General features: G+C 44.4%; 1 protein-coding gene across 5 annotated transcripts in view; it reads right to left on the bottom strand.

Moving 5' to 3' along the window:
- dennd1b (DENN/MADD domain containing 1B) overlaps positions 1–12,243 on the bottom strand; it is a 66,652-nt gene that overhangs the window by 33,809 nt on the left and 20,600 nt on the right. For 2 of the 5 annotated variants that reach the window (XM_061297308.1, XM_061297304.1), the window contains 5 exons: positions 8,665–8,714; positions 7,937–8,056; positions 3,915–3,984; positions 2,484–2,564; positions 1,431–1,490 (listed from right to left, as the gene is read on the bottom strand). In XM_061297308.1, the coding sequence (XP_061153292.1) occupies positions 1,431–1,490; positions 2,484–2,564; positions 3,915–3,984; positions 7,937–8,056; positions 8,665–8,714 (381 nt within the window). Of the gene's footprint in view, positions 1–1,430; positions 1,491–2,483; positions 2,565–3,914; positions 3,985–5,120; positions 5,212–7,936; positions 8,059–8,664; positions 8,715–12,243 lie in introns of those variants that run through there. The other 3 variants (XM_061297306.1, XM_061297305.1, XM_061297309.1) reach the window with 2 other exon arrangements.

Here is a 12,243-nt window from a genome sequence, read left to right as displayed (position 1 = left end):
CCATGACAAATCTCACAATTGTATATGCATCTCCAGTAAACATGGCATTAGAAAGTCACGGACCATCCAAATGACCAAAGGGGTGAAACAACAATGCTCTGATTAAAGCCATGGAATAAGAGGATAAGAGATTAATCCCAGGGCAATTATGTTAGTTAGGAGTCATTTGGTAGAATTCTAGAAAAGCCCATCACCAAATTTAAAGGGACTTAAGACAGTGCTGAGTGAACTCCAGAAATCATGCAAATCGTTCGAAATGCTATTGGACATTTTCAAAATTCAGACAAACAAAATTGTAAATATTTTTTACATTATGTATTTATCTATAAACAATTTTTTTTAAATATGTATTCATTTTTTAAATGATGTAGTTATTTTCAATAAACGAATATATATTTATTTATGAATTAACTTTATTTTACCTGGCAACAGCTATTTTTTTTCCCCCCACTTAAAACACCGCCTCAGCAGAAAGAATAGCAACGTTGTGATAAATAGTCAATTGAGACACACTAACAGACTGCGCAAATCTGCGTAATTACTCACGAAACACTGCAAAATATTCCTCTCCCTCGTGTTTCTGTATTACGGACCAAAACAATTATCATGTTATTGTTGAAACGGTTCAACTGTATTTCCTGTCGCATAAGGCAAAACAAACGTTAAAACGTAGCAGGAATCCAAACCTCATTTGGATTATCTTATTTCTCCAACAAAATATCCATATATTAATAATTTAGAAGACATATGTGTTCTTGTCCACCTTATGATGAAGCTCGAGATACCTGCAAGGTGATTTAAATTTGAATTCATACTACCAAATGACCTCATCATCTTGGCAATTGTATTTACTCCTGATAATAAAAATATCAAGTGAGCCAAACGAGAAAAAAAGACACCTAACAACAAACAAGATTTCTAGAGAATAAACATTTCATCATGCATTCTAAATGATGTTTTCCCACAAATGCGTGGCACAAACCAGCGATTCAATCCAGGCTTTCAACGGCTGCTTTTTCTTCTTCATCTCTCCAAGTTATGTTTATACAAAAACACTAAAAGTGGGTTAACTGGAAAGGCATCAAGGAGATTTTTTGAGCACAATTGCCTTTGCTTTTAACATAAAATGTAAGTACAAAAGAAAAAAAAAAAATCTTGATATTCATGGTGAGAGTACGGCAATGTGGAGAGGCATTAATCATTTACAAAGTTTGATTGTTTTCCAGAGAAGAAGCAGCACGCACCAACCAAAGCCCAAGATAGTTTGTTTTTGTTATGTTTTAAAAAGATACTGCAGCTTATTTGGCCAGATTGGAAAGCTGCGGCTCCCATGTGGTTAGTACAGCCGCGGTTTCGCATTTCACAGCAGCAGCAGCAGCAGCCTCCTTTCCTTTCCTTTCCTCCTCCTCCCTTTTCTGCCATTCACTCACCGGTTCCTTGCTTGGCCGATCTCTCAGTACTTGCCCAGTGGCAATATACAACTGCTCATTCTTGCACAATGAGAGAGGGAGAGAAATAAATAAATAAAAGAGCAAAACAGGGTTCACACATGAAAGGGGGACAAGCGTTCCGCTTCTTGGCTGGCGTGATTGAAAATGAAAGGAAAAAAACACTTTTCGGGAATAACCGGCTTCATCAATTAATTATCGAATAAGTGTCTTCTCCGGAAAAAAAAAGAAGGGTATCACCTTTCTCAATGACACCCGAAGATTCACAATTTCTTCTGACACAAAGGAAACCTGCAAAGCTTCATTTTGATGAACCGATTGTGTCATATTAGTGTCATGATGTTGTAAATGTATCCTTATAATTAGATGCGTATCCTTGCGGGGACCCGGACTTGCTCGTTTTAATTGGCTGAAAAAAAGGAGGAGCCGAAAAACAACAAAAGCGTTTGATGCTATTACGGAATGGGGGAGAAGCCGAGCGAGCGAGCGAGCCGAAATAATAGCGCTGGCTGAAGACCATGGTGGCAGGTTAATGCCACCTGTTTAAGAACGTGTCTTTTATGTATGAGGTAGAAACACAGCAGGGGAGTTGGTGTCAAAAGTGGACGCTCGGACTTTGAAGGCCTCGGGCTCGTTAAGCCCTTCCTCGTTTTGATAGGCGGCGGACGTGGCCAGTTGTGAGAGGACGCGTCCGTTTCTAAACACTTCAGGCTTATCTCAGCAAAAGCCTGTTAGCCGACTTGTTGTTTCCAAACAGTCCACTGCTTTTCGTGTCTTTCAATGGAGCACATGGAAATCTCCTCCCCCTCGACATTTTTTGCTTTCTGCTCCTCCATCTCCATACGTTGCCAATGTCTCCATTTCTGCCCTATTTATTTCCTGTTTATTTCCGTGCCATATTTTCCGCATACTCTAAAAACTGAGTTTTATATATATATATTTCTAAGTAAAGCATAAATGATCTCGTGTGAATGGAGTTCATGTCTCGATGCCTCGGTCGGGCAAAAAGAGCATATTAGATGGACTTTTTCTTACCACACTCAGGTTGACTGGCGTGAAGGGCTTTGGCACGGGAAGTTCATAGAGAGAGTTCAGCATGTCATTCAAGTCGTTATTCTGCGGAACAAGCAAGAGACATGAATTTATTCCTTTGAATGAAATTATACATTTGTGAATAACGTGATTACGATGATCATTGTGTGTCTTTTTTTGAACTCATAAATGGAGTCTAAAGCAACTCTGTATTTCCACGTAGGCGCCCCGATACTTTTGTCCCAATAATAGAAGGCTATGCTTAATAAATACGGTTGAGGTTAAAAGAGGTGTGACTTTCAAGTTGCAGACGGCCATTATCCAGCAAGCTTGATTTACAGGCCAGAGAGTGCTGTCGGTAATTAAGGCAGCCCCCCCACTCCAAAGACAAGGGCTTTAAGAAACCTTCAGAGAGCTCACTTGACCACAGAACAGGCTCGGAAATTATTCCAGCGGCATTTATGAGCTCCATGACAAGACTGCTATTTACGCTGCCGGGCCTCGGAAGGGGGGGGGGGGGGGGGGTACACTTTTGCCACTCGCAGTTAAACTGTGGGATTGTTCTTTGTTTGATATGCTGTTTTTTTTTTTATGTGGTGTACAAGGCAGCAACAGCAATATCCATCCAGCCTCCTGTCACGGGAGGCTGAACGCTCACACGCATGGTCAACAACACGGCCCGAGGAAACAGTTCATTTAGCCCTCATGGCTCTTCCCTTGTCTGTCAACATCTCCCTCTCGCCCGGAACGGACAGCGGGCGGGGATCAAATTGAAAGCAAATCATGCAGACTAACAGATAAGGTATCCCAGCCACTTCTCTCCCCGTGTCCCCCTCGCCTCCCTATTTACGACGGCTGAGTCACTTTCAATCAGACGCTTTTATTTCCCAGGCTTATGTAAGGCGCGTGCGCTCCTGATTGTTCCCCTTTAACAAGAGTCTCTCTGAGGCTTTGCGGAAGAAGCACCAACTACATGACAAGTGAAAGCGGTCCCGCAGCGTGATCTGTCTCCCCCCCAGAAACCCCCCCCCCCCCCCCCCCCCGCCCTCTTCCTTTCCTTTCACCTCTCTCCCCGCTACATGTTGCACATCTCCCCACTTTGCTGCCTATTTTACATTTGGCAGCAAATAGTCAGGGGAAAAGACTTTTGTGCGCGCATGTTCCACATTTGTTTTGCAGCAACTCGTAACTTGGATTTTTAGATCAGTTTGCTGTGTGAAATGTCAACATAGTAAGAGCAGCACAGCCGAGCCCAAGATGGCTCGCAACACGCGCACGGAGGATTGGACGTTTTTTTTTTTTTTCCCCTCCGCATTCAAGGGGGCTGTGCTTTCATTACCGCCTCTTTTGTTTTCCTGGTTTGCGCTTGTCAATCACGACACGGGGCATGATGGGATAAGGATGAATTTGCAAACGTGCAAATGAGATGATTACCTGTTGTCTTGTTAGGTAGTCTGCAAGGGTGTTCAACAGCTTGTAGTAGATCTCAAACCATGGGAGATAACTGCAATGGAGAAAAAAAAAAAAGTTAATTTCAATAAAGTATTTCTATCGGAATTTAGAAATGACATGAAAAGGCTAGAAAAATTATAAAGTATAATAACAAGAGCTGTGCAAATGTTTCCCACAAAAAAGTTATTTTGAAAGCTAAGAAAATGAACATTTATTGTTAAATATATTGCGTTCATATTTATTGTAAGACCGCGACAAAAAAAAACAGGATTTTACGCATGACCTTGCATAACAATCAATTTTAAACACATTCAGCGGATCAAAACGAAACAATCAATATCGACGTTCTTCCTATTCCTATCTGCTCCTCCATCCAAAACAAGAAGCGGTAGAAGGACAACAGATTCGAACACAAAGAAGAACCAGCAAGCCACCAGAAATGTCATGTGATGCGGGATGTTGTACTTTACAAGCATGCTGTTCCCAGACGCTGAACAAAAATGCAGCCCAAGCTGCTTCCTGCCCCCCCCCCCCTCCTTTCTGCCCTTCACATAATAAAAAGGTGTTACCTCGTGTAAATAATAGACACGGAAAAAAGAAGAATTCATTAAAAAGCAGCGTTCTTGGTGTTGGAGCGTCCGGGCGGCATAAGCTAAACGCAACGGCAGCATGGCTCTCTTTAGCACGCTGACATATTCTTGGCCAAGTTGCTCTCTCGGGTGGAAGAAGGCCAACGCTTTCTCTTGGCTGTGAGCTTAGCGCTGATTTCAATATTATGCAAGCAAATTTCACAAAACACCGGCTTCCCGTCAAAATATGGAATTGATATTCAGCTTTGAGCATGGATTTCAGGACGCAACTTGAATAATGATCTGAACGTGAAATAAACACCAATTTCATTTGACAATACAGTCAATGGCAAAACATAATTGATTGTGAGGCTGCTCCGGCAGTTGGCTGGAGATTCCAGGCCATGGGTCAGCGGCTGCTCTGTAGACTGGAATTAACAGACAAGAAGAAAACAATAAAGTGAAGCCAATGCAAATGTTCCGATGGCTAAATCCGCAAGGGGCCAATGGCAGGGCCGAGTGCAGCCAAGCGCACCAATCAGAGGGGCTGAGTGACCATTAGTCTGAAACAATCAGGCTCTTAACGTGGCTCTATTTTGACATCTGCATGAAGACTTACTGCAATCGGGTCACACTTGCAGGGGAGAGGGAGCCCAGGCAATCAAACACGCTTTGCTTCATTCGCATGCTGACTGCATATCAGCCTATTTCTGCCATGTCAAAAAACATACAGCTTGCATGATGAAAGGCCGTTTACGTTTCAGAAAAAAAAGACATAAATTAAAAAAAAAAAGAGTTTGCATATCAGAAGAAAAAAGAAATAATTAAGAACACCGCTTTAAGATTTTGTCTCCTTTCAAACTTCCAGGCTTCCGGATATTAATCCTTTATTTTTCACTGCTGAAGTGAACGTCCTTTTTTTTTTTTTTTTTTTTTTAAAAAGGAGTCTGGCTGCCTGAGAAGCCGTCAAGCCTCACAGAACTCACTCATTATTCTGCACTATACTTCCGTTATTTAAGAGGGGAAACGCACCATGAGTGGTGGAAGAAACCAGCGACAAATAATCAATACTCCGCTTACTTTCTTGAAAATTAATCTTTTTTGCTTTTTAATGTCGTGATTGGTCAAGGTTATCCTCCAGCTGGCTTCTCTTGTTATTGTAAAATGGAAGTCGGGAGTGCTGCGAGATACACTCCTACTCGTCACAGTTCATTGCTCAGATGTGTTTGTGCGAGGCGAAGCCTCTGATAGCCAGAAAGGCATCCATCACAAAAAGTGAACGGCCCGTTCTTTTTTCCAAAGTGCCGGAATGTCCGTCCATCCCAGAAAAGTCATGCACCGAAAAGTTGAAAGCGAGCGGGCCCTTTAAAAAAAACAATGAATTCAGAAAGATCAACTTGATCGTATTCTCACTCTCCATCTTTTCAGTTTGTAATAGATTTGAATCAGCTGCGGGGTGCTGACTTTTACGGCTGCTCCTTCAGCTGACTCGTAAATCTCCTTAAGCGCGCTCACAAGCGTCTAACATTCCGCGTTATCCTCCACGTTGGAGACAGCTCAGTGGAAGATTTCGTATCACCTTTACATTTTCAGGTCGAGGGGTTACACGCAGGGGGAGGAAGCGCCGCTCGCCCCCCTCCCGGGAACCCGTTAAAAGAACCGCAAAGCAGCGCCGTGCCGACGCTAAAGTGGATCCGCCGTCAAATAAAATGCAGGAAATACATTTTCCTCGCCATCAATGAACAACCCCCATCTCGGGCCAGAAATTCTTCCAGTTAGGCGCGTCAGGAAATGACAGAGCACGACGGAATAACATCAATATAAGCCCACAATTAGTATTTTTGTTTTTCGGCTGCCTGGAAGAAGTTTTTTTTTTTTTTTTTTTACTGTCTCAAGCATAAAAGTGTCGCCCTCATTAAGGCACTTCCTTGCGTGAGCAGAGGTGACAATTTTATTGTCCCGGCACTTCGATAATCAAGCGGGCAAAAGCACTCGTCATCACTTTCGTTTCGAATCAATTGGAGATTAGAAGTACGTGTTCTATTTTTGGGCCTCGGTTTCTCTGCTTCGCATTTAAAGATGCAGTTCTTATTTCAAACACTGGTGGTTTGAAATATCACTTCTGGGAAATAAAGCGATTTAAAGAAAACACAAAATATTTGCCACTTTGCATTGGAGGGAAACTTTAGTTCCCAATTTTCCTTAAAAAGTCTATTTTTCAATTTAAAATAAATGACGCAAACCAACAAAAATAAAAAAAAATAAGCGTTCTATGCACAATTCTGTTCAAAAAAAAAAATGAAGCAAGCCACAAAGTCCTCAGAATGCATAATGAATTTTATACATCATATGTCAAACGAATTAGCATGTCTAACTCAGCGAGAGGGACGGGACGGACGGACAGGGGAGCCTTTGCTAATTGGCAGCAAAGCTTCATGCATAATTATGGATGGACCGAGAGCGCCTTTGCTGTCGCACACTGGCAGTAGCCGAATAACGAGGAGCGAGAGAGAGACACAGAGAGAGAGAAGACGTGGGGGCTGTGTGTGTGTGTGTGTGGTGGTGGGGGGGGGGGGGGGGGGGGCTGGACACTGTTCTTCAGAGCAGCAACAAACCAATATAACTGTCCACCAAACACACACACACACACAGGCGTTGTGCTGTGTTGGCCATTAAACTGTTATAACTGCTCCATGCTCACGTTAAAAATGTTTTTTTTTTTTTTTCCCATTCCAGTTTCTTCTAAAGTGCACACACATTTCCACTGAGATTTGTAGCAAAAGACTCTTTTCTTTGTAATGGTGGGGTAATTACATCTGGGGGGGGGGGGGGAGTAAACACTGTGTCAACATGCAATTAGGTGGGAATTAAATGATAATAGCCTTTGTTGGGTTGTAATTATGCAAAAAAAGTGCCGTTTGATCGGGTTTGATGTTCTCCTTTATGTCTGGTGCGCTAAGACAAATCAATCTACCTTTGGAATATCAAAAAACTTTGGAATAATTGTGGCGAAATCACACTAAGCTATATGTGTGGGCAGATGAGAATTTAAACTGCTTGATTTGGCAAAGTTGGGCTCAGTGTGAACACTGAAACCGTCTCATAAATATGTGCTTACTTCTAAGATTTTCTTTTTTATTAATCTGGTGCGGAATTAATGGAGGAGAAAAAAAAAAAAACATCCATGGCCTATTTCAAGTCATGCTTTCTAGACTTTTGCATATTTGAAGTGTACTTGAAAGAAATCAAACATACATATTTGCATTAACGACGAAGCAAATGATATTTCTGCACGTTGACTTTTTTGGGAAAATGGTGACGAGCACCTGAGACAGATTTAACAATGTGCTATTTGACTCATTTCCATTATTTATTTATTTTTACATACAGTACATTAATGAATACTACTTGTTCATGTGTGTGCGCGTGCGTTACCTGAGAAGACAAATGCAGACTTTGCAAGCTTGAGTGAGACGACAGAACCCGAACCTCTGCTTCCCGTCGATATCCGTCAGCACAAAGGTGAAGTTCTGTCCAACGTGACTCTGGGACACTCTAAAAGATCACACGAGGAACAATATCGTGCAGACAAAAGAAAGAAATTGAAGTCGTTCTTTTTACAAAATTGAAAGTCAATTAGTGGCTTCTGGATGGATGGCTTCTTGAGAGAGCACAAAAAAAAAGGTACCACTAGATGGCAGCATCTCAGCTTCAGTGGGAAAAAGAGTCACAGTCTCTCACTCTGTAATGGGAATTATATCATGGCCCTTTCCCAAGCCAAAAAATGAAAACCCCACTGCCTAGAGGTGAGAAGCTGGCCAGAAAAAGGCCAGACGGCCTATAAAGGATCACTTTTTGGCAATTATAAAAGCAGTTACATTTGGTGTGTAAGCTCAGCTTTTCTGTTCCTTCATTTTCGAATGCGAGTCAAGTGATACTTACCGATATTATATTGTGACACTCGGAAAATAACAATGACAATAGGTTGATTTGGTTTCCTTTGGTTTTCCTTAATATGCTTGCTGGGATATATTTCGACTCTTGTACTGGATCTTTGTGCAAGTCATCGTAAGGTAAATTGTGGGTGTAAAAATTGAGATGTGGTGGGAGAAAAGAGAAGCGGAAGAGAGAGAGAGCGAGAGAGAGAGAGAGGGGAATCATACCTTTCCATGTCAAAGGGAAAGCAGAACTTTGGTATCGTCTGAAGCACCTCCTGAGAGATGGAAACAAGACGCGCAGTTTAGAGAAACGCATCTCACAAAGACAACACAAATAACGGCATTTCATTTCACGATAAATCTCTCTCTCGGGCACGCCGGAGTGGCTAAGCAAAATGAGGATTAATGTTAATGGCTTCTGATAACAATCTGACGAGTGTCTCTTAAACGCCGCTAATCCAAACGAATGGGCCGTATCAACGACGTCACGTGGCTGAACAAAGTGCTAATGGTCCCTTTTCTCCGCAGACAGGCAGGGATCCCTCAGTCCGCAGCGTGAATAATTAGCACTTAATAAGTTCATCGATTATGGGATGCCAGAGGGAGATGAAAGGATGAAGGGAGAGAAAGAGAGAAAGAGAGGGAACACTGGGCCCAAGCCACGGCGGTGGCAGATTGGAGCGACAATGGGCTAAGCAGCTCAGAGGGGTTAAGAGGTAAAAGGGGGGGGGGGGGGGGGGGGGGGGTACAAGCCTTCGGGGCTTTACCTCCCAACACCTCCCTTGTGGCGAGGCAGGAGGGGCAGGAAGGGAAGGTCTCTTCAAGTAAGAGGGAGGGAGGGAGGGGGGCACCTTTTCTGGCGGCATACGGATTTAGACAGGGAGCAGGAACAGAGCACGGCGCCATATGGGCGAGCCGCACCGCAACAGCCGTCCGTCCGTCCAGCACCGGGTCCACACGCTTGTGTGTCTGTCTCCCTGCCTGCCTGGCCCTCGCTCTAAACTCTCCTGGCTCCAATAAAGGTGCACGGCGGTGGGCTCTGCCTCTCTTTTAGCTCCCGCCAAGCCCACAAACTAATCCCGGTCACCGTCTAGCGATGCTCGGGCCTTGCCTCGTCTGCCAAGCTGGCCACTAAGTCCAAGGACTAGCTGGCTTTTTTTTTGTTGTTTGTTTGTGACGGGTTCTTGACGTCCGAGCTGCCATCCTTCACTCCATCCGTCTGCCAGCCCGCAAGTCGGGCGTCTGCTGCTGCTTCTGCTGCACACTGTTGCTAAGACCTCGCCATGGGGAGCAGTCACTGATCCCCCCCCCCCCCCTTTAACAAACCATAAAGCTGCCACCGCAGTACAACACGAGCATTGTCGCAGACAAACAAGCAAAAGCAACAATGAGCCATGACAGAAGGGGGGGCTGGGGGGGGGATGCATTTGAGTGTATGATCTGCGTGAATTCCTGCCTGCTTCAAGGACTTTGCTTTCACGGATGGGGGGGGGGGGGTAAGCATGTACATTTGTATCACTGTTCTGTTGTGGGGATGGCAACGCTCGCCTCCATACGTGCCTAAAAAAAATGAGAAGGGAGGGGAGGGGTGAGGTGAGGTCGCCGGGAAGTCGCTGTTTTTCCAGAATTTCTGATAGAATTGAGAAGTCAACAAAGACACAGAGCCGGGTGGCGGAGGAGGTCTGTGTGCGTGGGCGTGTGTGTGTGTGCGGCTGTAAAACTGTCACACACATCAGAGCTGCCATGCCTGTGTGCGTTTGCTACTATTATTAACCACTATGTACAAGCGGCAATATGTTCCGGCGAGCCCTCCTTGGCGCACCGCATATGCTACGCAAAGCCAAACACACACACTGGGACTTTGCTTTGCCTGCAAATAAAAACATTTGACTTGCCAGATTTGAGAGCTGCGGCCGCCGGCCCCGCCCACATCAGGTATCTGCGATTGAGTGACAGTCCAGGGACTTGCCGAGACTCTGATCTCGTACGGGACCGTCGGGAACGTGCGCGTGTGAGGAATGTGACATTGAAACGGCAGATGTGTGCTATATATATATTTCTAAGGGCTACGTAACGGATAATATCGCCATCGTCAGGTACAGTGGCATCATATATATTGTGGAGACATTTACACAAAGTGGCAGCTTCCATCTGTGAGAAAGATCTTACAATGAAGACTTCTTTTCTATCCGCCCTATTCAAGAATTCAATCTATTTCGATTTTCATTTGAGCGAATGACGTGGAATGAGCGGAAATTTGTCAATCATCGGGATGATGGGGGGGGGAAAAAAATAATCACGTTCTCCGTGTGGCCTTGTTTTGCTCTTTAGTTGAGCATGATGGAGGGAAATCCAAAAACATGGCCAAAGTTGCGGCGCTACAATGGGCTGTTTTTAAAATCGGTGAATCTAACCGAGCATTTTATCGATGAGTAACAATCAAGTCACACTTGATCATTTCTCAGGGATGCAGGGAGCAATCGTAGCTGCGACGCCAACGTCGCCACCCATTTTCTTTTGTGACATGCACTTTGGGCACGGCAATGTCACGAGCGAATAAATCCATCCTTAGTCGTCTGATGTTCCAAGGTGAAAGTACCCAAGGTTTTTTTTGGGGCACTCCCACACATATAGCTAGCTTACCCCCCTGTTTGCCATTTTCCCAAGATAATAGAAAAAGAGTCAGATAATATATTTGTAGATTCGCAAGGAGGGTGGCTGGCGGCGGCGGGGGCACAACGGGAGGAAGGCGCCGCTAGGTTGGCAGACGCTTGCTTGCGTGTCTTGTTTATGGTGAGTGGAGACAGGGCTATCACTCAGCCAAACAGAATGCTTTGGCTTCCCCCGGTGGAGCATCCTGCTATCGCTACAACAGCCGCAGCAGCAGCAGCCCTGTGCCGCTTTGCATCATGCTCCTGCAGAACATCACATGATACAACAGGGACAACATTTCAGCAAAAGGAAAGGCGCCTTATTTCTCTTAGGTCTAACTTACCCAACGCATATTATTCTAGCAGGGACTGTGGTTGGTTCAATTAAAAGGGATTCAAAAACAACTCTGGGAGGAGTGCTCCTCAAATGAAGTCCATGATTAGCCAAACTGCTCGGCAATAAAATTTGTTTCAAGCTTAAACTGTAGTCCACTAAAGAGTCACCTTCATTTTGGGTGCCAACATCATGAGCAACTTTCACGTTGTGCTTTTAAAGACGAGGGAAGCGACAAAGTGAATGGCATAAGAAAAGAGCAGAAGTGACGGAAAGTTATTCCGTGTGCGGATCCAGCGGCCGAGGGAGGGAAGTGGAAGGAACTCGGTTCATGCCCCTCTCCCCGTGCACCAAGGACTCCTCCCTTGGGGGACTCAGACTTTAAGCCTCTGCCCTGCTTTATATTCCCCTGGCTAGCGCAGCCAGATCAATCTAGCCGGCTGCCCGACGTGGCTTCAACCTAGTTCAGGGGCAGCTTGGCCTCCAGGGTCCTCGACAAAGAACTTGGATTCAAGCAGGAAAGGAGAAGTATGGAAACATTTACAAACGTTATTAATAGGCTAAAAATAGACGTACATACAGTATAGGCTACCCAACAAACTAGTTTTGAAATCAGAGGCTAGTAAAAACTGTTCAAATAGCATTGCTAGCAAGATCTCTATTTTCAAAATTTGTCATTTTAGTAATGACAAAATGAAATTTGTCTTTGTGGGCCACGTAAAATAATGTGGCGGGCCCCCGGGTCTTGGGTTTGACACCTATGTCTTGAAGTGCTCTCTCCCTATTTATTTCTCAGTCCCTGTCCAAGTCCAGCTCCCA

The sequence above is a fragment of the Syngnathus typhle genome, linkage group LG14 (assembly GCF_033458585.1).
Source record: "Syngnathus typhle isolate RoL2023-S1 ecotype Sweden linkage group LG14, RoL_Styp_1.0, whole genome shotgun sequence".
Taxonomy (NCBI): Eukaryota; Metazoa; Chordata; class Actinopteri; order Syngnathiformes; family Syngnathidae; genus Syngnathus; species Syngnathus typhle.
This window is presented reverse-complemented; position numbering and strand designations above follow the sequence as displayed.